Source organism: Callospermophilus lateralis, chromosome 13 (assembly GCF_048772815.1).
Source record: "Callospermophilus lateralis isolate mCalLat2 chromosome 13, mCalLat2.hap1, whole genome shotgun sequence".
In the NCBI taxonomy this organism is placed as follows: domain Eukaryota; kingdom Metazoa; phylum Chordata; class Mammalia; order Rodentia; family Sciuridae; genus Callospermophilus; species Callospermophilus lateralis.
Genome location: NC_135317.1, coordinates 29412463 through 29438071, shown reverse-complemented (window position 1 = coordinate 29438071; position 25609 = coordinate 29412463). Strand labels below are relative to the sequence as shown.

The 25609-nt window shown below is 45.6% G+C and overlaps 1 protein-coding gene across 2 annotated transcripts in view; it reads right to left on the bottom strand.

The window, feature by feature from the left end:
* Window positions 1-25609, bottom strand: part of Camk1d (calcium/calmodulin dependent protein kinase ID) — a 380162-nt gene that overhangs the window by 217196 nt on the left and 137357 nt on the right. For both annotated transcript variants that reach the window (XM_076831572.1, XM_076831573.1), the window contains exon 2: window positions 4975-5106. In XM_076831572.1, the coding sequence (XP_076687687.1) occupies window positions 4975-5106 (132 nt within the window). The remainder of the gene's footprint in view (window positions 1-4974; window positions 5107-25609) is intronic.

Sequence of the window (25609 nt, the reverse complement as noted above, 5' to 3'; positions counted from 1 at the left end):
AACAAAAACGCATTGATTCTGGATCTCAAGTCAAACCCAAAATGTTCTTAGATTATTGAGATGGACAAAGCACGTGAGAAGGGCACCTGGAAAAGCCCAATGTGTCTCCTCGGTCTCTACAGCTGCATTGGCATCAGACCCATTTTGTTTCTTCTTACAGACACTCCCAGGTAGGATAAAATACACATTGACCTCGGCTGAGTCTATGGTCTCCCTGGAAGGAAGGACCTAACTCAAAAGGAAGCTGAGCAAGGTCCCAGCATCAAGCATAATAAGAGATGAAGTACATCAAACAAGGCAAGACTCTGGTAGGGCCCGAGGGAGGCAGATAGCCACGCTCGAGACCAGGGGCCTCCACAGAGCCTGGTTTCAGCAGGTACAAGACAGGCAGTGACCAGAACCCAGCAGGCCTAGTGTCCTTAGACAGCTCACACGTGCATACCCATGGCAAGACTTTGACCCACACAACACAACCCAAGAATAACCACCACCAAGTTACTCACCACCACACCCCTCAAGCCCTGTTTTACATAGATTGCTTTTTTTTTTAATCAGGAGAACTTTCAATAAGGAGTTTCCAGGTAACCAAGGGCTTTGGGATCACGAGAGCAATGCCTGATTCCCTGGGTGTGATCACATGGCATTGAGCCATTACTTCACACACTTCCTGCTCACATCCTCCATCCCAATATTATCTCTCCAGAGATTTTTGAGTCCCCTTCTAAGTACATCAGATAGATCCTCAGAAGCTTTACTAGTGCCTGAGAAATTCAAGTATCAGCTTTACTAGAGGTTAGCCATTTTCAGTTATTGGAAAAGTGGTTTTGCTCTCCCCCCAATCAATGAATTGCTATTGACGTGCATGTTTCTCTGACACACACACACAATAAACCAGCATTTGGCAGTGATTTAAACAAGCCAACAGGGCCAGCCTCCTGTTGGAACTAAGCTGTTGGAGCCAGAACAAGTCAGATTTAAAGTTACAACAAGTTACCCCTACTAGGAATACAAGGGCTGTTCTAGATTCATCTGTTTTGCTTCTTCTGTCCCTTATTTTTTCAGCTTCATGCATCTCCTCTCTTCACCTCTCCTTTAAATGCAGACTGATTATATATTTGCCTTTCTATCCCAGCTAAAGTGCTTTATGTGTTGCTTTAAAATTCAATTTGGGCAGCGCTTGCCCTCTAACTCAATAATACCACAGAAATCATAAACTATAATCCAAGCGAGGTGTATAACGTGGATGATGTTCTATTCCATATGCATAAGAGCTCCATGCGTGCAAATGCAGCTAGCCATTCTGTCTGGAAAAGCTCGTGATGAATCATATAGATCCAGCCCACTGAACACCAGCTCAGGCCAGCAGCTCTCCCTGCTGCATAGCAACAGCCTACCACGATGCTTATCGGGGGTTTTTCCCTTGGAGCTTGGCTTAATATCTACTTATCAAGTAGAAAAATTCATTTTGGAATTATTTTCAGAGCAAGTACAAAGACATCCATAAGGATATATTAGCTGCATTACTTTTACCCAATGAAATAAATAAATCTCTCACCCTACAATAAACTTAGCACGTAGGGGGGCAAGCAGCCTCTCAAACGGGCCTCCTTGGAGGAAATAGCATGTAAATATACTAACAACCAGGGGATATGGAAGAATTCAGAATAAAGCAGGTCTACCAGGGACCCTCCCACACCACCACCACAATCTACAATGACTCTATTAAAGGATCAAAAGTATTTTTTAGTATGTTGTTTCAGAAAATTTTAATATCCAGCAAGTGCAGATCATAGGTGGGCTCCAGCCCTGGATACTCAATTAGTCATCTCCACTTGGACATCCCCAAGAGCCCCAATTCTCCATGTCCAAGTCAGAACCCGTCATCTACCTTCCTGCTTTTATATTTTTGATCTCAATTAAAGAGGTCACTAGCCATCCAGGCATCCACATCAAAAACCCATGCTTATCTTGGAATCCTATCTCTCCCTCAACGTCTCCTACTCCTTCCAAATCTCTACATCCTGAGATGCCACTGAGCTCACCCCTTCACATCAGTCTCAACCCCACAGCCCCTGTTTTAATTTGCAGCTTCTTCATTTTTCTGCTAATTCTTCCAATGACCTCCTAACTACTCTCCCTCCATATCAAGTCCTCTACCTCCAACCTAAATAAGTTTTGCCACAATGATCTTCATGAAAAATCCTGGTTATGGTGCTCTGTTCATTAAAACCCCTTGGTGGCTTCTCAGGAATAAGTTCAAAGTCCAAAGTGGGGTACACAAGGCCCTCCACAATCCAACCTCAGGTCCCCCCCAGGCATCACCTTGAACTGATTTTTTCTGGTGAGATGAGCCACTTGGAATTCCCGAGCCCACTGGCCTGTCTCCCATCTCTAACCTCTGTTGGGGCTGCTCCTTCTGATTGGAATGTCTTCTGCCTTTATGCCCCAGCAAAATATACACACTATATGGACATCCCTCTTCTACACAACCTGTCCTCAACCCCACTCTAAAAGAAGAACCAGGAAGCTAGGGATATAGCTCAGTTGGTAGAGGGCTTGCCTCGCATGCACAAGGCCCTGGGTTCAATCCCCAGCACCACAACAATAAATAAATAAATTTTTAAAAATAAATAAAAGAAGAACTAGGAATCCCGTCTCTTAGGCGCCTGGTCATGCTTATATAGCGGCATCTAAAACTTGACTGCACTAATTAGATCTCAGGGGGCAAGAACTGCATCTACAACAAGCCCAGAAGTGCTTCCAGATGCAGGCTAGGAAACTGATTAATATTTGTTAACGATTGAATGTCTCCATGACAGTATTTTAAGAGTCATTCCAAACTGTTTTCTTTCTTTGGGCTGCTTATGATGTGGAACTGTCTCTTATTCTACTTTGAAATCACTTTCAGAGAGCCAAAATAAATAAATAAATAAATCAGTACAAGAGATAAATCACTTCCTATCCCCCAAGAAATCATTTCTTTGTTCTTGACTCCAGAAAGAAGAGTCATGCTTGAAGCGCTTGCACAGCGAATGATAGTGAGAAACCATCAAAATGATTTGTTCCAAATCCTTCCTGGCGCCCCAGGTTTTCAATGCCCTCACCCTGGAAGTGATTACATGAGTCACACACAGGTTTGAGACACTACCCTGTTAAATTAAAGCAGAGTGTCCGTGGCATAAACCAAGACTGGCTTATAATACCTACATCCATGACTCCTGGGATGTGGATGGAAAATAACATTAAGAATAGAAATTGACTTCCTCCGTGTTTTTACTTTTAAGCCCACAAGGGAGTCACATAAAAATAAAGGTGCCACCCTCAATTCAGCAGAAGATGCCCCATGCCCAAAGCCAAACCCTTGAAAGGCCCTGGGGCTACCCACAAGTCTTTCTAAAATGCCAAATATCTACAACTTCATGGCACCAGCGGATCATTTCTCTGAGCACTGATTTCATATTGGAAGATGGGCAATTTAAATAAATGTTTCATTAACATAGTGTTTTCCTGCTTGATGCTAATGTTCTTAATTTGTTTTTCCAGACTCCCTTCCATAGAATCATTTCCTGTGATGCCTCTCAGGACAATCTGAAACTCTTTGGGTCCCTAATAGACAATTCAGAGAACCTAGAAACCAACCAAACAACCAAACAAATAAGCAAAAACCCTGACACTAAAAAGCTACTGAGACCCATTTGTCCTGAAATACACATCAGAAATGCTCTGGGTTCTTGTTTGAGTCACACAAAGGTCAGAACAGGATGGACCGTCCTGACCACTTTGGTGGTGCTGGGTTTGGACAGATGGTGGGGAAGCATTGTTCAGTGGGGCATGTTGGTCCCAGAACATGAGGTGAGGCACGGCTTCTGCAGGAAGAATGCAGAATGTCTGACATTTTGTTTTCAGGCCCTAGAAGGCTTGCTCCCGCTCTGCTGTGTTTATCTGTACCAGGACTCTTGCTAGGTTGTGATTCCAAACCCCCAAAATTTCAAGGATATTTCGAACATCTTTTATTAATAGCAACACAAAAATTTCCATAGCTCTCTGTTCAGATAAATGCCAGACAAGTAAAAGCAGGTGCCATATAAGGGCTCATTCCCCCAAACTTGATGAGACAATGGCTCGATTCTAATGTGGTGGGGAGAAACGCCGAGCACAACACTAAAGCGGGGATCTGTCCACATCAGAATGGATTGTGTGCACATTTTCTAGAGGGGGAGACGGGATTTTGATTCGGTCTTATTATACATGGAAGCAAAACTAAAACTCAATGAAGAGATGAAGCACATAGGCAATCAACACTGGACTCTTCTGGGTGCCCCGTGCCATGTCTGTGGCAGAGAGGAGGAAAACACCATCCCAAAGCCCAGAACCAACCGTAAAGGGGTGGGTGTTCCAGCTCTGCCACACGAGAACTGCACAGAAAGAGGCTTTGGACATGGGTCTTTGTTTTGTGAGCTCCATCTTCCTCTTATAAAAGAAAGCCAATGTAACAGCAATCATAATGGTGCTCAGAGCAGGGGTGGCGGAAGCTTCCCTTCCCGGGGCACTTCCTGTGCAGCAGTGCCGAGGTCAGTGCTTTGCACGCACCTGGCAAGCGCCTGGTCACTTTCCCCTTTCCACCCATGCAGTGGAGAGGAGGTGAACCCCACTGCACAGAGGGGGTGCTGTTATTCAGGAACTGGTCACTCAGCTAGAAGGAATGGCAGGCTCTCCTTTCAAGTCTGCCTGACATCTGGGCTCTGTGGAAAGGCTAACTACCTCCAATGGCTGCCAGTGGATTTTACTAGAGAGACCAGATCTAAGTGGAAAGGGCTTGGGAAGCGCTGTGTGAGTGTCAGTCGTCATCGTCTGCAGAGGCCTCCGGCCAGTAGCCAGTGGCCCCTCTGACCTCTGGGAAGCCCAGCCTGGCAGGCAGGAGGAAGGACACGGGGGCAGCGTGGGAGGAGGGCCAGGCAGCCTCCTGACACTTACTTTCTCAGCACGGCGATCTCATTCTCTATACTGCTTTCCTTGCCCTTCAGCGCCTTCTTAGGGATGCACTTCACTGCGAAGAGTTTTCCAGTTGCCTTCTCTTCGGCTAAAACCACTTCAGAAAAAGCCCCACTGTGAACAGAGAGAGAGAGAAAAAGAAGACTTAAGAGTCCAGAATTCTAGTTTTGCGGCCGCTCCTCTGATCCCATCTCCAAAGACTGGGTAAGGACAGCAATAGGTCTGATCGCAGGCCTCACGGCTGCTGCTTATCTAGCAAGGCTCCTTACAAACATCCCCATGCAAAGAAAAACCCAGGGACAAGTGTGTCCTCCCACAAATGGACAGTGGATGTCGACACAGGTTTGGACCAAAGGGACACCGCAGGATGACCTAGGTTGGCCATCTGCAGGGCCACCTGCACAAAGGGGTGACAGCATTCCCCTGGAGCCAACAGGAAGAGTCCTGGGGCAGGTTCCTCCTGCAGAGACAGACCGGGTCTATCTGCATTTGTCAGCCCCTCTCACCGCCACACAGACTAGAAAGTCCTACTGAAATTCCCAGATTCCCCACAGGAAGGTTTCAGAGCGCTTCACAAACATTGAATTAATTCTTGCAGATAGGTAACGATGTAATTACAGTGTGAGTCGGTGCAACACGTGGTATTGACACGGGGTTAATTAATCGGTAAGGGTAGAAAAGTTTTCATTAAGCAGCTTATTTCCTTTTCAAACCAAACAAACAAATAAGGACCACACAGTGGGGAAGAACGTGCCTGCCTGAAAATACAAATTTAACTCTGTTAGGGCACAGCAACACATTGCAACCAAGATGTCTGGAACCAGAGAGTCTGTTTCTCTCCCCAGAGGTGCCACACCCGGGCTGGGGCAAGAGGCCCCAAGAACTGAGACACACAGACAGCCTCCTCCACCGTCTCCAGATTCAGGGACTAGGTTCACAGTATACTGGCCAGGGAAACCCCATGACATACTGAGCTGTTCTCCGTCCCCCAACTTCAGGAGCAACTCTGGGTTCCTCGAGAGATGCTAAAGATTCTTCTACACAACCACGACTAGAGACAAACTCTGCTGCATCGATAGAAACCACCAGAAGCATCCATGTGGCCCCAAGGCTTTGGGGCTGCATTCTTCAGTCAAGAGCAAAGTATTGGCTCAGCCAGAAGGATGTACCTGCCTCTCCTTCCCCATCTGACAGGACCCAAGAAGACAAACACCTAATTTAAAAATCCCTTCCAGAGAGAGGAATTCCCGTCCAGTTGGTGCACCCGACTGTGGGTGTTCGGGACACAGATCCTATTGGAAGGCTAACTCTCAGGACAGAATTCCATCTGTCTTTAAGGCTGGAATCCAATCACACAAACCTGAGGGGCAGAATATGGTCCATCCACAAAATACTCACAGGGAAAATGTCAGAACAAGGACCTTCTGCCCAAATCCATAAGTTATTAGCAAGTAGGATTCTCCCCTCAGAAGACTCTACGCTGAGCCTTCTGGAACCAGCCAGAACAATAATCATTAAATATTAAGACATTAAAAACCCACAGCGGTGATGAAGGAAATCAAACTGCGCTGATGATACTTGGTCACTGCCAGTGGCTCTGACCCAAGAAAACCAGTTCAGAACAACTTCGGAGACTTGCCCTGAGCCCAGGACCCCTGCCTCCCTCTGCTCTAACTGAGGGGCTTCACCTCACAGAAGGCCCCTGGATGGAAGAAGACCCTTAACTTTGGAGTGGGTACGTGCTTCTTTCCCCCACCCCCCAGAGGGTGGAACAAGGAGTGTAACGGGGAGAAACATCAGGGCTCAAGCACCCTGGGTGACTCTGTGCCAGATATCCCACTCATTCCCCTTCGGTTTCCACCTGAGTCTCTAACTCTGGGCTGCTGCAGGGAGCTGGAGCAGGGTGATACAGTGGTGTCCCTAACTGTGGGAAGGAGGGACTATTCGTGATCCTGGGCACAGATAGGTACAGGAGTCCCCATCCTGAGCCAGCCAACAAGGCATCTGTGGAAGGGCTCAGAGAAGGCTGCAGACAGACAAAGAATCCCCAGCCACAGTTACCAAGTCATGCCGAAAAGCCAAGGATATAATTGTCCCATCATCTCAGGATGAAGGCTAGCCTGCATTTGCAATCCCAGAGACATCCCCAGAAGAAAGGAAAGCAGGGACCTGGACAGAGATTTGCACACCCACATTCACGGCACTATTCACAGCAGCTAAAAGGTAGAAAACATCCAAGTGCCCACTGACGTGGTCGACACACACAATGGAATATTACTCACCCTTAAAAAGGAAATTCTGACACATGCTGAAATATGGATGAACCTTGAGGACGTGGGCTCGTTGAAATAAGCTGGTCACAAATAGACAAATGCTATATGGTTCCACTTATGCAAGATCTTTAGATGAGTAAAATCCATAGAGACAAAAAATAGAACAGTGGTTGCTGGAGGGAAGGGAGAGGGACAGTTATTGTACAGTGGGGACAGAGTTTCTGTTTGGGAAAGTGAAAAAATCTGAAGACGGACGGTGGTGATGGCTACACAATATCAGGAATGTACTTGAGGCCATTGAACTGTAATTTTAAAATGTAAAAGTCTATGGTATGTCCATCTGACCAAAATAAAAAAATAAAAATAGAATGTCAGCCCACTTTTTTTTTTTTATTTCAACTCAATGGCTTTCCTTGAGAAGAGAGACCAATGGAAAAGCTAGATAACCCTTTTCACTCATTACTTCCCTAGAGGGAAGAGGAATCCTGGGAATGATCACAGGGTACCAGATGGCGTGTACCACTTGACATTTACCAAGTGATCTGGCATCTACCAACTAATTCAGTCCTGACAACCCCACCGAATACAGTGCAGAAGTGGAAGCTACTGTCCATCCATGTCAGACAGGAGAGCACTGAGCTCAGTACTTCAGTACTGAGCTCAGTACCTCAGGAGTCTGAAGGTGACAGTGTCCGGGTCAGGCCCTCTGGCTGGGGCCCTGCCTTCACTCGCAAGCTGCAGGTCCACTCACTTTCTTGTTTAGCCAAACGAAGTGCGTTCATCTTCCCTAAGACTTCCAAAGACAGAGCTCAGGTCTTCTTAGAGGATATACGACCAGCATAAATTTTTATTGTTTCTACAATAAACAAAAATCACTTGAAGACGCTTTCCCTGTTCAAGAAAGCTAATTTAAAAACATCAAAAAACAAAACTCATGAATGAAGAGTGGTTTGGGCCCCCTCAATGTAATTACACAGCACCACGGTTGCTGCAGGGGGTCAGGGAGGGACAGGGAGCTGGTGGCGGGAAGTACTACAGGAAGGAAAGTGGATCTGAGAGCCCACAGAGCCTTCAGACAACCCAGGAAAATAAAATCCAAGGAACAAAAGCAGGGACAAAGAGTGACAATGTCTTAAAAATACAAAGAGGTCAAGGCAGGTTACGTTGGGTCAGTCATAAAACACAAGCTCTGGGCATTCAAGACTGAATGGTAGCCAGGTGGTAGAGCAGGCTGCAATTCCCAGCTACCCAGGAGGCTGAGACAGAAGGATCCCAAGTTCAAGGCCAGCCTGGGCAAAGAGTAGGAAGGAAGGTGAGTAGGGGCAGGCACGGAGTAAATTAAATTCCATGCAGGTCTGATTATGTCCAAAATGAACCCAAATGTTATGTACAACTACAATGCGTCAATAAAAGCAAAATAAAATAAAAAATAAAAAGGGCTGGGGATGCAGCTCAGTGGTAGAATGCTCTTGGGTTCTATCCCCAGCATCACACACACACACACACACACACACACACACACACACACAAGATAGCTGGGTGGCAGGGAGCTCAGCCAGCTGCGATTCCACTTGCATCTGGAGATGCATGCCTGAAACCGCCCACACCATGCCCTCTCCTCTGCTTTCTGCAAGCTGACTGCTTCTCTTACCACCACTTGACTGGAACCAGGTGGCCTGGGTCCTCCCCTCCCAGGGCTCCCCATTGCTAAACCCAGCCGTGGCTTCTCACTGCTGCTCTTACGGGTCTTTGTGTGCCATGTGTTAGCCTCCATTTCCTTCCTAAAACTCTTCTTGGTTCCATGACATTGTTCTCTTCTTCCATCTTTCCATCCACTCTTTTCTCCATCCCCACCTGGTCCTCTTCCCCACTTCAACCAGCAGTGACACTCAGGGTCTCATCCTTACAGTCCTTCTACCTATTCTAGGTTCCTGCCCCTGAAAAATTCTGTTTGTTTTCCTAGTTTCAACACCCTCCTACCCAGAGATGGGTCTCCTAAGCTTTGTCTATATTTGAATTTTCTTCACATGCAAAAGATTCTCTCTGACTTCCACTAACTCACTGACCCTGCTAGACACTCGGGTCATCCATTAAATGGCTCAAATACCCTGTATTCTTCCAATCCTCCACCACTGCTCTGTGGATTACCTGCCCAACACCCTCCTGGTCCCTGTTCCCCCAGAAAATCTACCTTCTATCCACCTCCTATCTGCTCCTGGAATTGCTTTTCTAAAACAAAGATCTGGTTAGGTTGTCCCCTTTTTTAAAATTCTTTGAGGTTCCATGCCCATAGAATCAGGTTCAAATCCTCTGCAAGTTACCCAGGCATCTGAAGCCCCTGTAAACCTGACCAACTCGGTGGGCCCATCTACCACTATAGCCTCCCCTCCAACACCCTCAGCCCCCACCACACACACCTCACCTTCACCCAACCACGCCACTAAACGGCAGTTTCCCATACCTGCCCATGCCCTCTCACACCACCCGCCTTTGCTCAGGCACAACTCACCACCCCTTTCCTTGAATGTCATTTATTCGTTTGTTTGGCAAAATGCCTTTTTTTTTTTTAAGGGTCCAGGTATATTTCCTCCTCTGTTGAGGTTTCTCAATTGCCTCTCACCTGGACAGAATGACACCATTCTGAGCACATGGCTTATACCTGCATTTCCCCACTGACATGTACCACTGCAGGCCTCAGGGTTTTGCCCATAGGAGCACAGGGGTTGGGCCTGATTCTGTTCTGTCTCCATACCCCATGGTACTGGGCACCAGCTGGTGTCCAAGACAGTTTTGATGATCACCATTATTTGGGAACTCTCTTCTGATTCTCAGCTGGCTCTCTGAAAATCCAGAAAATAAATAATATTCTCTAATAACTTTCCACTCAATGTTGAGAAGAACCATTTGTCTCTTTCCTCCTCCCACCACGGGACTGCAAGTCTCCGCGTAAGCCTATGGAGAAAGGCCCTCCAGGGTTTCTCATGAGGCATAAAAATTCTTTTGAGTCCTTCCTGATCCATCTTAAACCTTTACTCATACGACTGAATGTGTAAGTAAAAATCTACCGTTCAATGGTCCTGAGATCGCCTTTTGTCTTGATTGATAAAATGTTAAATTTGTGGATTTATGGTACAATATTTCTTCCCATAAACCTTCATCCTGCTGAATAAGATAAATAAAATCTGATAGTAAAGTAGAAAGCAGATTTTAGATGAAAAGACATTAGAAAATACATAATCATGGCAGAAATAAAAATTCCAGTATTCCGAAAATTGCCCTTTTTTCAAGTTGTAACAAAACATTTATTTGAATTATTATAAAGAAAGCCATTATTCTGTTTATAAAAATACCAAGTTTCCACCAAAATTAAATCTCTGTGACAAATTATCAGAGACGTCAGACAAAAAGCTATTCTTGAAATGCTAAATATTTTCTGCACCTGGAGATAAGCTATACAAATTGCGAAAGTTGAATCCTTCCCCCTTTTTTTCTACATTTCAAAGAAAATCAAATCCTCACCTGGGGGCAGCTGCCTCTGATTGTAAGCCAGGAGAAAACAAACAATCTTTTGAGAGCTGTATTTCCAGAACTAAAGGGGATGTCATGTTTTCTAAAGAATTCTAAACAACTACTCTTTTAACTTTCATAAATGATGGCTTCTGAGAAGGCTGTTTTGTTTTGCTTTTGTTTAGTCAGTTTCCAGACTGGGATTCTGTTGTTATGATGGCAGATTACCTACCCACACTACCTACCCAGAGGTAACCCCCACTGCGTCTCCACACATCTGGTCACACCCAACGGTCCATGATCAATGGGAGGACAAGGCAAGGAAGTAGGCTAGGCTCTGGGAATGCCTCAGCTTCCTGATTTCCCAGAAAAGGCAGCAAAAGATTCTTTTACTTCCACTAACCATGTACCCTGAGGATGCCTTGGATAAAAACTGACATGTGAACTTCAGATACACATGTACCTTCCAGTGGTTAAAAAATATTCATAGAGCCACGCAGAGCATCTTAATTCCAGATCTGTGGCTTCTACTGAGACCAGAACTCAGAGCGAGGCCAAACCCATAGATATGCTGGCGAACTCACCCCCTCACTAGCAATCATTATTATAAAAAGCAGAAGCCAGGTCTGCTGGCGTGCACCTGAAGGTGCACTACTCAGGAGGCTGAGGCGGAAGATCCCTTGAGCCCAGGAGTTCAGGGTCAGCCTGGGCAATATAGTAGGACCCTGCTTCTTTAAAAACTCTTTTTCAAAAAAAGAAACTGTGGTATCTGCTTTCCCAAATTTTAACAATCTTCAACCTTAATTATTAATAACAAATATCAAATAAAAAGGTAGTACCCAGGCTGCCTTTAGGTGTGCCTAAAAAGCACACCATTTAATTTCTGTTCTCACATAAGAACAATTTAATCACAAAACGAGTTAAACTTAAACCTCGAAACAATTTACTGGGACTGGCTCATTTCAGATGCTCCACCATGTCAGTCAAATTGAACTGAAAAAAACTCCTTTCAGAGGCTCCTCTGACTCCCAACAAGGATCAGGAATTCTAGAGCTGTCTCTTTGATGCATGACAGTACACTAAACCAACCATTCAGTACAATTATATCCATCCCAAATTAGACCAAAAGATCCTCAGATGGTGCTAAAATGATCTGCCCTATTAGCTTAGAGTCAGCTACTATTGGCTCATTGCCTTTTTCTGCTTTTTAGTCATTCTACATACGAATCAGATTGATTGTATTATTAACAGCATCGCCTCCTGCTCATGGCCATTAATGTACCAAGCAACCCAGCCTACAGACGTACCCCCCCAGGCCTTGAGCCATAAATCAAAATGTTCTTTTCCTCTAAGCATACTATTTTTCCCGGTGTCAGGCCAGGGTAATATTAAAGACTGTTTTATTTAAAAAAAAAAAAATAGGGGGGGAAAAAACTCAATAGCAAAAAATGAGGTTGGTGATATTTGGCTTGAGACAATACAGGTGCCTTTTAGACACATTGTTCCCCAGCAGAATCAATTCTTAAAATGGAAAAACCTGTCTGCTAACCCTAACAATAATCTTACTGACCCTAGAGAATCCAAATGGATAATAACAGCACCGGAGTCAGACAGACTCTGTGTCTAAGCACCTCTCTGGGCAGAAACCAGGCTACTTGAGAAGTGACAACTCTTTCTGCTAAAATCTTCAGTTAAAATCTCCACTAACTCACGTACCACTAATGACATTTTAGAGTGCCAATTCAGCATATTGACCAAAAGAAAACCATGTCTAATCTGTAAAATAAAGTCCTATCAAGCCAAAAAAAAAAAAAAATTCTTCCATAACAGATATGTGCGCATGAAAATCGCTATCCAATTTAGATACAGCATCTATTCATTAAAGTCTATCTTCTGAAAACCCCTCCTTGGCAATTATACAGGAAGCCATATGTTTGTTTATGGGATGCTTAAGCTGAAAGTATTAAAATTCTTATTTCCTAAAAAGTCATCGATAACTGAGGCTCTTATCAATTTGGACAGTGCCTCACCCTCCTGTTCCAATTAGAGGCAGCTTCCTGACTTCAGGGTGGGCCTGAGGAACACGGAGACTCCAACAGTCATGCTTCTCCACTGAGATATCCCGTCTTCCTCTGCGACTAGTAAACCCCAGAAGGACAAGCAACCCCTCCCCCCCATAATGGCTTCAAGAACCATGAGGAGGCGTCCTTAAATATTCCTACAATTAGCCTGGTTTTTGCCCAGATTGATTCTCATCCCAAGTATCGTTGTGTGTCTCAAAAGCCACGGGAGCAGGTCTGGGTTATAACAATACTTGTCACAGGGGGAAGGCATCAGAATGCCAGCTCTGCCATCGTCGGTGACATCTTCAGTTTCTGAAGGTTTTTTTTCCCATGGCACTAAATCTTTACTGTTCATAGAAGTCACTGATCCGAACGCAGGAGGCAGATAAATTCCAAATGAATGCAAACTGCCACACTTGAAGGAGCACGCTTCACTTCCCGGCACAACTTAGCCCTGGGCTTCTCTGACAGGCTCCCACCCCTCATCTTGGCTGTCCTCACGCACCGCCTTGTCAAAGGCCGATATGGAACCTGAGTGAGCCAGTCCCTTTTTTCTTATCACACCAATAGGGCCTGGCTCCGGGAGGTGGCAGCAGGATAAAAGATGAGTCCTTCTGGAATCACAGAGTCTCCTGGAGCCACAGCTGAAAAGTCTAGGAATACTCGAAGGCCAGTCGAGCGCCTGCCATAGAGCTCTATTCTACTTGGGTGACAGAGGGAATGACCTGGAGAAACAGAACCCCAAGGACACTCTCCAGTTTTCTTGAACAGTGCGCAACTCCCAGAGGGCACTTTTCACCATGGTCCTCCCAGATCTCCTGTTTGAGGAAGATTTCTCCCTACAGAGATGGCTCTTCAGTCACATTTTCTCTCCCCTTCCTTTTCTGATGAGGACACAAGACCTGGCAGACATTCCCTCTGACTGCTGCCAGGCGCCACTGTCCTCCCAGTGCCAAATGCACAACCTCTTTGGTAGGGAACAGTGCGTGTCATCATCAAATGGTGGACACTGATGGGTCGGGATGTTCGGGAGTTACCCCAGCTGATTGTCCCTCACAGGTCATGCTCACTACTGGGGACCCACTTCTTTGATTTATTTGTTTGTTTTTGGTAGCAGGGATTAAAACCAGGGGCGCTTAACCACGGAGCCACATCCCCAGCCCTTTTTTGGATTTTGTTAGAGTCAGGGTCTCGCTAAGTTGTTGAGGCTGGCTTTGAATTTGCGATCCTCCTGCCTCAGCCTCCTGAGCCAGTGGGATTACAGGTGTGTGCCACCACACCCAGCCCCTCTTCTCTTAAACACCTGCATAGGCTTACTTTTATTCTCATCAGGGAAGATGTCTCAGTGAGAAAGATGAAGAAAGCTTCCTGCCAACAGAACACACATCCGTGTACTTTTTAATATTCCAAGCTCACTCATAAACATAACCACAGAGTCCTCCTAGATACAATGACGACTACATGAAAGAGGTATTTGGCTGTATTTATGTAAAGAAAATAGGACGAACAGTCTCATAAAAATAAACAAAAGCTTGAAACAGCAAAACATTGGAGAGACCCTAAATGTCCATCAATAGGGAACAGGTTAAGTAAGTAGCAATCTGAAAATACAGTGGAGTACAATCAGCCACTTAGCATAACTAAACAGATGTATGTGTGCTAATATAGAATTATCCCTCAGATATATTGAGTGGAAAAAAAATAAAGGCGCAGCTCCCACTTGTATAAACATACACTCGTATGCACCAGTCTCAGGAAAGAAGAAGTAAAGAACATGGTTGTCTCTAGGGAGGGACCTGAGCAGGAGGCTCAAGGGAAGACCTACTTTTTACCCGTTTTATTAGGGGCACACAGTTTTTCCATTTAAAATTAATGAAGTAGAGAACATTTTGGGGGGGAAAAGAGAAATGAGGATAATCAATAATAATCTATGTAAAATGGCTCTCTGTCTAATTAAAGCCTTGTTCTAGATATTATAATTGGATTAATCAACTAGCTGTGTCACATTGACAAAATGTCAGTGACAATCCTCTTCTATAGCCAAGTTCACCCTTCATGCTGTACAAATAACCCATCTAAAGAGGGCTGGTGTGAACCGGTCAGTTAGACCCCTAGCCTGGATCACAGTCAGACTGGACATTTTCACTGGTGAAGAAATTCAGTAGCTTTTTGAAGAAAAAGTTTTCTTCATGGAGGCCATTCATGAAGAACACAGGGACCATCAATAGCCCTAGAGGACTCATTCACAGAGAAGGGGGGGACTTGAAATGGGTCTTGAAGGATAAGTATGTTTCAACAGATAAAAATAACAGAGAACAGGCAGACAGGAAAGATGACAAGCAGACGGTGTTCCAGGGCCAGGGGGACCCTGTCTAATAGGACAGGTGATACGTGCAGAAGAGGAGCATCAGAGGGGTCAAAGGCGTGGAGGGCTCAGGATGTGCACGTGGTGTGTGCATGTGTGTGTGTGGCTCACGTCATTCATTTCACAACACTATAGAATCTTATGGTGACAGGATAATGCCCCCCCATGATGCCCATGTCATATCCCAGACCTGTGAATGTGTCCCCTTATACAGCAAGAAGGACTTTGCAGTTGGGATTAGTTTAAAGATCTTAATACGGGGAGAGCATCCCATGTTTTCCCAAGTAGATGTAATCACACAGGTCCTTATAAAAGAAAGACAGGGGGGTCAGAGATGTGACAAGGCAACAGCGGTCCCAGTGATGCCACAGCTGGGAGGGAGCCACAAGAAGGAAAGGGAGTGACCCCTAGAAGCTGGAAAGGGCCAGGAATGGCCTCTCCCTGAGAGCTTCCAAAAGCCCTACCTGCATCTGAATGATGGCCCCGAAAGACTCACTTTTGGACTTCTGACCAAAACTATGAGATAATAAATTTGTGCTGCTCTAAGTCACTAAGTTCTGCTAATTTATTATAGCCATAATAGGAACCTAATGCAAATCTATATTATTATTATTATTTATCAATGTGGCAACTGGATTCATGGAGGTTCCAGATGTTATCCAAATCTCAAAGCCAGTGACTATGACATGATTCAAGCCCAGGTGTGATGGGTTGTTGGAGGCTGCCTTGTAAGGGAGCCTGGACCACACTGTGGATGCTGAGAACATCAGATGGGAGAGTGTGCACTTGACACAGCAGACATCCAGGGGGAGGCAGGTCTTAGAGGGAAACATGAACAGAGATGACTAATATGCAGTATTCTCCGTCCAACCAAATGTGCTTTAGATTGTGTGTGTGTGTGTGTGTGTGTGTGTGTGTGTGTGTGTTCTTTAACATCCCTCTGAAGAGAAACAGGTAAGTGTCCTTCCTGTCCAAGTCATATCACTCCCAAATTCAGGAAGTTCATATATGGCCCACGATTTTCCTTCTCATGCTACTGAGTAATCAAAAACACTTTGTTTTCCCCTTGAAAACTCCTCCCTCTTTCTTCTCCCTTTAGCAAATGATTGCTTCAACGCTGACCCCATTTCCCTTTGCTAACCAAGTGAAAGACCCTGAGCATCTTTTGACCACATAACTGCATCTGGGACAATTTCATAAGTAAAGTCGCCAACAAAGTGTGGCCAAGCCCAGGCTATGCTGTCCTTCCTGAGGAATATAGAGTTGGGTTGCAGAGAACAAATCCTTTCCCCAGGAATTGTTCTGAAAAAACTGGAGCTTCCCAAACTAGATAATTACCACCATCATCATCATCATCATCATCATCATCGACATCCCAACACCATCAGCAGCATCACTATCATCATCATCACCATCATCACCATCATCATATCTATCCCAACTATACCACCATCACCATCACCATCATCACCACCACCATCCCAATACCACCACCATCACCACCACTGTCACCATCAGCATCACCATTATTAAGGGCTGCAGGTGTGGCTCAGTGGTGGAGCACTTGTCCAGTATGCACAAGGCCGTGGATTCCATCCCTAGTTTCCTCCCCTGCCCACCTACACAACTTTATTAAAACCTAATTTTAAAAACTGTTTACCAACCAATTTCTAATCTCTATCAATAAGCCCTTCATGGTAACATTATTATGCCCACTTTACAGCTGAGAAACCAGGTTCAATGAGGTTAAAATTTTCACCATCACGTAAGGAACTGACATTTTCAACCTGGTTTGATGTGAAAGTTGATGCCACCTCTCCTGGTGTAGTAAATTTTGCAATTCCAAAAGAGTAAAAAAGTGAGATACAGAGGATTTTTTTTTCACTGTATTTCCCTCTCCTCTCAAGAAAAGGTGGGGGTGTGTCTAAATTCTTGTTTCACAGCAATTTGGGTGATGATAGGTGAATTCTCTGAAATTATGGACCCTCCAGTGGACCCAGCTCCCACTCCGGCTCCCCGGGCCTAGGGTAGAGGTACTTCCATGAGCCCACGCTCCCAATTAGAGGAAAGTAGCTGAGGTTTTAAGTTGGACTTTCTGTTCCGTTCCTAAGTCCTTCCTCACTGTTTTAGGATTAAGCCCCTACCTCATTTCTTGAATCTTAAAACTCTGCCTCATAATTTTCATTCTTTTCAACAGTACAATTACTCCTTAGATGCAAACTGACCCTTATATAGCCCCATGTGGTAATCCCTTCTCCTTCTAAACTGCCCACACGTCTCATTATTCAATTCCTGCTTAATAGAATCAACTCCATCTTCAAGCCCAAAGGACAGGCCCTCCTGTTTTCTACAACATAATCACATGAAGACCATCATGGCTAGAAGGAAAGCTCATACCTCACAGGCCTACCTGCTGCAGCAAAGCTTTATTCCTATTCACTCACAGGCTCACGGGGACTACCAACCAACTGCCGCAAGAGCTGATTATGGACATGATATTGCTGGCCGAAAAGAAGAGCAAGACTTTCAGCTACCCACAAGAACAAGACAGCTCCCTGAGACCACACCCCCCACAAAAAGTGAAGGACCAAGTGAGCCCGAGAGCACTGTTCCTTGCACTTTTCTCAATCTCTTAGCCATGATGGTTATGACCCATCCCAGGGAAGGTGGGAGTAAACATGGGGCGACTCTGGTCCTAACAGGCCCTCGCCAGTCCCAAAGGACTGGACCATGGCCTGAACACTGTGATCTTCCCCCCAGAGACCCCAGCCCCAGGCACAGGCTGCTCCAGTTGGCCCATAGGGCAGAGAGAGGCCCAGTTTGAAGACACACAGCAAGTAATGTTTCCTTGACACACAGAGTAGGCCACTCTGAGATTTCAGATAAGCAAAAGCAGGGTAACTCAACACAGTGAGATTCCCAGGCAGGGTGACTCGAGGGCTCCAAAACACTTGACTGCCTAGAAGTGTCTCCCCAAATTGGCCCATGTGCCTAGATGTGTCTCCCCAAATTGGCCCATGTGCCTAGAAGTGTCTCCCCAAATTGGCCCATGTGCCTAGAAGTGTCTCCCCAAATTGTCCCATGTGCCTAGATGTGTCTCCCCAAATTGGCCCATGTGCCTAGATGTGTCTCCCCAAATTGGCCCATGTGCCTAGATGTGTCTCCCCAAATTGGCCCATGTGCCTAGATGTGTCTCCCCAAATTGGCCCATGTGCCTAGATGTGTCTCCCCAAATTGGCCCATGTGCCTCGATGTGTCTCCCCAAATTGGCCCATGTGCCTAGAAGTGTCTCCCCAAATTGGCCCATGTGCCTCGATGTGTCTCCCCAAATTGGCCCATGTGCCTCGATGTGTCTCCCCAAATTGGCCCATGTGCCTAGAAGTGTCTCCCCAAATTGGCCCATGTGCCTAGATGTGTCTCCCCAAATTGGCCCATGTGCCTAGATGTGTCTCCCCAAATTGGCCCATGTGCCTAGATGTGTCTCCCCAAATTGGCCCATGTGCCTCGATGTGTCTCCCCAAATTGGCCCATGTGCCTAGATGTGTCTCCCCAAATTGACCCATGATTAAGGTGCTTGACAGCCCACAGGGAGTCACCTCTTTAGGTTGAGACAGAGTTATCATCTTCCCCTGGTTGTGTCTCCTGGGGACATGCCCATGAGTCACCTGGCGACACGAGCACTACTCAGTTGAACGTCCTGAATGAAACTGGAAACCGTACCCAGTTTCAACACGAGCTAGCTCACATATAGCAGATATGGCAGGTGTGGGTAAGAGCTAGACACAGAGAGATTGACGGAACTACAGATGGACATGCAGGCATGAATAGGTAACCAGGACAGGCCTCTTGCTGAGAACTGACAGGACAAACAGAGAATCATGGGCATCCGTGGGAGACTTTTCCAGAAGCCGGGGAGCAACAGCTGGAAGGCCTGGGACCTGTGACGGCACTTGTGAGGTTGGTTAAAAGAACAAGAGGTCAGATGCCAGGAGCTAGGTGGAGAGGGATGAATTGGGGTGCAAGAGATTCAAACACCCTCAGGACCTGTGGCCAAGGCAAAGATGAGGCAGATATTTTTCTGAGAGACAGATGTACAGATCCACTGGTTTTAGCACTCACTTTTTTTTTTTTTTCTTCTGTGTGAGAGTTAAGAAAAAAGAAAAAGAATCAGGCCAGTGCCGGCTTCCCAAATGCCATAATTCTACCTAAATTAATTAATTGTTCTTATGTTCCCTGACAAAGATTCTCCGCTTAGCCAAACATTGGTGAGGCTCCTGAACCTTTTTATGCAACTATCTCGGCCCTCCTTGTAAAATCTGGTTTGGGCAAGAATCCCCTGTCCTGGACATTGGATCACCTGCCCCACCTGCTTAGGTTCCTTATCCTCCCGCACCCCCAGGTGATGTCTGGTCACCTTGGTCTGCCTTCAGCAAGAATAGCCAGAATCCCCCTTACCCTTGATGTTTCCTCTCCACAATTTTCCATCCACTGACTGCCATCCTGCCCCTTGGTCATCAATTCCCCCTGGCCCATGCTGTACTTGGAATTGAGCCCCACCCGTCGGTCCCTCTGCAAGACTCTGATGCGGTGGGCCCTTAACCCACCACAAGAGTCTTGAACAAGCCCCCCTGTCCCCTGGCTTTCGTAGGCATCATTGAATAATTTTTTCCTCCAATATCCCTAAAAAGAAGAACTGATGCCAATTTAGTCAAAAGCTCCTTGCTGGGTTAGGATAAGGCCCTTGTTCTTCCCTGAATTCTCCCAGGAAGCTGCTTGCAGTCATTTCTCTCTTGCCTCAGTTCTGCCACCTGGAAGAGGGGTGTGAGGCTCCACCCTCGGCTTCCCCCTTCAATCAAGTGCGGCAGGGGAGGACCCCAGACTGGCCCTCAGGCTGGCCTCCCTGCGAGGAAAGGCTCAAACCTGGGCGCCTGTCCACTTCCCACGCACACACTGCAGGCCTCTCTCTGCCACAGCGCTGGACGCGTGGAGAATGATAATGTGCTGTTCTGCATCTCATCACTATCTGCCGGACGCCTAGCAACTGGCCTGCACCTCCTCAGGCTCTTCCTGGAACTGGGACCTCATCCTCGCAATGGCAAAAGTCATGTATTGACAAAGGAAGGTTCTGGAAATGTGTCAAAACCACACACCCAACAAAAACCCCAAACTGCTATGATTTTCCTTGTTTCTTTCTTTTGCTGCATATGTTAACACTTCTGAAAAAATGTGCTTAAAGATATAAACTAGATTCACCAATGTTTTCATTAAATTGGAACTGCCTCCCAGCCAAATGAGCTCCCTTCACTTCACCTACAGGAACAAACTACCTGGTCTCAAACCTGGAATTGAGCCCCACACGTCGGTCCCTCTGCAAGACTCTGTCAATCTCCAGGACCCGGCCAATCTCGGCATCTTTCCAAAGGGTAAATGTCAGGGGTGACTACAGTGGTCATGTTTGCTTATTTGATTTTTAAGCAAAAATACCAGACCCACCTAACTAAACCAAGTACATCTCCCTTCCCTGTAAGTGCAGCCATGGACTGACCATGACTCTCTCTCTCCACCAGGCTCATGGTATTTGAACAAAGAAGATCAAAGTATAAATTTTAAAAAGGAGAAAGACAAGAACACATGGAGGGTCATCATCTTTTAATAGAGCTTTTGACTGTGTTCCAGCAAGCAATCTTTAGGAAATAAAGAGTCCCAATGTCTTAGCCACATTACAATCACATGTAAGGAAAATCTGGGGCCTTTAAAGAGTTAACGGTGATTACATTTCTAACCAAAGAGTACAGTGAAAAGTTGGAGACATTTTAGGAGAAAAGAATGAGAACATGTAAGTTAATCTTCCTTTTTTGGGTGGGGGATACTGGGGGCTGAACTCAGGGGCACTCAAGCACTGGGTCACATCCCCAGCCCTATTTTGTATTTTATTTAGAGACAGGGTCTTAGCACCTCGCCATTGCTGAGACTGGCTCAGAACTCAAGATCCTCCTGTCTCAGCTTCCCGAGCCGCTGGGATTACAGGTGTGTACCACGGTGCCCAGCAGTTCATCTTCTTAAGCAAGAGACAAGACCTACAAATCTCACTGGAAAAAGGAAAATATTCAAGTCCTACAAATAAAATATGGACAAAGAGTTAAAATACACATCACACCCCAGCTCCCCACTGAGATTGCCACGTGCACCTCTCCAGGCTCGGTTCAGAGAAACCAAGCCCAGCAGAGACCCTCCCTGGGCAAACCCTCGTGGGAAGGATGCAGTCCACAGTGCACAGAATGGCCAAGAAACATACTCACTGATGCTCAAAACTCACTAGTAATCCAGAAATGCTAATTAAAACCTCGATAAGACAGCTTTATTCTCAGCAGGTTGAGAAAAGGTAAATCTATGTGGGAAAGCTGCTGAGTAGAATTTGCTTCAACATTTTTGGAAACTAATCTGGCAATACTGTTGAGTTACATTTTAAGAACTTTCTCTTCTAGAAATAAAGGCATTATAAAGAGATATATGTATAAACATGCTTACTGAAGCACTGTAAGAAGTGAAAAATAATTTTTTTAAATAGGAATTTTTATTAAGAGTAGAACAGAACAGTCATCCTGTGGAATATGATATACCCATAAAACATAATAGCTATTAAGTTACATGATGTGTCACAGCTATAAATCCTCATCTAGATGGATCAAACACCCCAAGTGTAAGTATCCAAAACAAGAAAAGTCCACTGTAATAAAGTCATTTGTGGAATAATCTATGGCCATTAAATTAAATGATGAGATCTACATGTATTAGCAGGGATAAATTTTGAAGACATAATGGGTGAAAAAAAAAAAGGTTACCAGAATATTCTATTCATGCCCACCTATAAAAGACACACATCCACAACACTGAACCCTACATTGTTTGGACACACCACATACACTATGTAGTGAAAGTAAAAAGACATCCAATAAGGGTGCACACCAGCTTCAGGTAGAGGTTGCCCCAGGGGTTGAAAGAGCAAATAGAATGGTTTCAGGGATAAAGTGGCAGGTACCTGTATCCATAGCTTTTTTTTTTTTTTTTTTTTTTAAGAAATCTGAAGCAAACATGACAAATGTTAATTAACATTTGCTCAGTCTGGGTGGTGGGTACATGGTAGTCTGTTCATTTATTTTTCTGTACTTTTTGGTAAATTTGAAATATCTCATGATTAAAAGAAAAATTAACCAAAGTCATAGTAGACAATGGTGCCTTCAAGAAACTGCAGAGAAGGGGGACACAGAAGGGAAGGAAACCCTCAGTGCTGGTGGGTTGTCTCAGGACAGTCCCAGTTTGAAGATATCATCCCAGGAGAGTAAGGTACAGACCTGACTTTCACTCTGGGAAGTGCCCAGGACAAGTGGCTTCACCTCTCTGAGCCCATGTCCTTGTTTGTAAAGTGGAGACACGACACCACAGATCTCACGGGGTCACGGAGAGGGTTCAATGAGAAGAGGAAGATCACACCTTCACTATGTAGAGTGACCAGCAAATACTGCCTGCTTTAACAAGGAAATAGGCCCTGCACCAAAACAGGCCAACGACTCCAGGCAGAGAGAACCAAATGTCACCTGGCCAAACTCAAGCACTGAACGGTCACAAAGTGGTCGTCTTTTAGGAGCAGGAATCTTCTAGAATGAACTCTGACCCACAGAAAGGAAGGCCTTGTCCCAGCTGGCAGAGTACGTGAGCTTACAGAGAGTGTCAGGATCTAACTAGGGGCCCTGAGGTCCTAAGAACGGCCTCGGGACACTGGCCAGACAGTTGTACTCACTTGAGCTACTTAACTCCTGGCCTCACTACTTCCTTGAGCTGATTTCATGGAATACTCACTGGCCTTTCTCCAGAGGAGGAACCCCAAAGGGTAGAGCTAGCCATAAAGATGATGGAGGGGGAGGATGAAGTCCCTGTTCTCGTATGTAGAGGACAGAAAACAAAGTCCCAGGGCAATAAAAACAACGAGAGGGACGTTTGGTGGCATGGCAGGAGGTTCTTGGAGCCTGGACTAGGTATGGGACCCAGGTGTGGAAGGGCCCAGCAGGTGCATGGATACTGGCGGGGACAGGGAGCCTCGAGCTGCGGCAGCAGGGAGAGGTAGATGAGTTCCCAGCCTTGCAGGCCCGTCTGGTCATGTGACTGAACTCTGCCAATAGAGTAGAGTGTACGTGGAGACTGTGGCTTCCACCTGGCCCACCACCTGCTCACTGTTGAACCATGGCTCAAAGAAAAGACCACTCACTCAAGCGAGCTTATATTGTGTACACCAGAGAGCTGATCGGCAACTGTCTCACCGGGAAAAACAGGGTCAGAGGACAGCAACTGGTCTGATTGCAGGGAAGATTTTATATCACCAAAAGTGACAAAGGCGGGTGTCTTGGGAACTTAGAGCCAGCAGGGTTCTGGCGAGTGTGATACAAGGGCACATAGCAGGTTTCTGATCTACACTGTTTCACATCTCAAGGTAGGGAGCAAACTCAGATTCCAACACCAAAGTCAACGAGGAGCCGCTGGGGTTTCAGGGAGGGTTACCTGGTCAAGGAGTAACCGTAGGTTCAAAGCACCGGCAGGAATCCCAAGCAAGTTTTGAAAACAGCAAATTATGGTCAGGCCAAATAGACATCTTAGTATTTTGCAGTAAAACAGAAATGGACTTTCCATGACATTGTGGTGAGATGGTCCCTAATCTTAAGATGGGGTTGGGCCGGGTTCAAGACCACTCCCTTCAGAGGTCTTCAAGGTCCTATAGGAGAGAAGGCCACAGATAGGAAGAAGCCCAGGTCTCTTAGTCCCTTGGGTGAAGACTACTGCCAACAAGGAACATCCACAGTGCATCCGATAAGAGAAAAATAAAGGCCTATTGATAAGCCACTAAGATCTGGTGCATTTGCTACAGCAGCTACTGTGACCCGAATACATCAAGCTGCAAGATTACTCAACTTCCTTCCTTCTGAAAGCTCATGGAGGCCAATGACAAAGTCATCTTGTGATGCTCACAGAAAAGCTCCTTCAAAGCAGCTGATCCAGCTATCAGGCTTTTTTTTTTTTTTTGTTCGTTGCCCTGTCTCTTAATCTGAAATAAGTTCATGATGGCTGGATCTCCAGCAGTGAGTTTATGACCTTGAGGACAGAAGTTTCTTTCTAATGGTGATGTAACAGAAAAAAACCAGTTCCTTATGTTCGCTGAGCCTCCATACTGCCCCGGATGCCCTATTTTTAAAATTCTTCTACATGAAATAATAAGCCCACAAGCTATTTGTGCTATATTAGCAGGAACTGTTACTAACAATCAAATTTACCTCTTTACTAATAAAATAGCCTTAAACATTTCCCACATAGAGATGGGCTGTGTAAAATTGAAGAGCAGTGGGCACTAGGTAACGTGGAGCCATTGGAACTACGGCACAGAAGAAGCACAAAATATAAAGAAAAAAAAACACTGTAGACACATAGTAAACAAAACTGGAAGTTTCTGGCATAAGAATCATGCTCTAAAGAGATAAACTCATGACATGACTGGTTGATCTGTGGAGTACTGCGCCACTTTACAGAAAATGACCAGGAAGCTACATGTGGAGGGAGGGGTGGGGCATTTCCATCTATTCCTGTAATCTCACAACCAGATAAGCAATGGGGGGGGGTGGGGGGGGCTGAGCAGAGACACGACATCGCTGTCAATCAACTAAGACACGCAGCCAGAAAGGTCGGCCTTGAAAATAAATGAAAAGAATTAAAATGACTCTTTGGGTCAAGTGATCGATATGTGCCTGTTGAATGAAAGAATAATAAAGAAGAAACAAGGCAAAGTGCCCTATCAAACTGAGAAAAGGAAACCCAATCAGGATTGGAAACACTCAGGCTTTTTCTATTATAGAAATGATTTAATCGCTCAATAATCTGCCCAGGGAGGGGACTGCCAAGCAGAAGGGATGGGCCACCCTGGCCAGATCCCCACCCCTGTGTAGTGTGCGACATCACTCTTTATTGGGAAGAGATGGATACGGGACCTGTTAAAAATTAACTACAGGAGACTTTTCTGATTCCTAGGTTATAAATATTTGTAATTAGAGATGGAAAACCTCCTTTGCCTTTATCATCAATTCCCTGACCTCATCATCCGACAGTTATTTGCCACATCAACCACCCCGTGGGGAAAGTCACCAGAAGCAGTTTTTCAGTTTGTGACCCACCCAGGGAGAATATTATGAGAAGATCATTCTAGGAAACAAAGAACGGCAATGCCAGGTCAGGGGACAGCAATTTCAAGTCTTGCTCCTCATCTGTAATTCGTCTGCATTCTGTACTTTGCATTTGAACATGGAAGATGAGACTTGAAGGACTGCCTGATCAGGCTGCTCCATGCAAAACTGGAGGTTTGGTTTGATTTT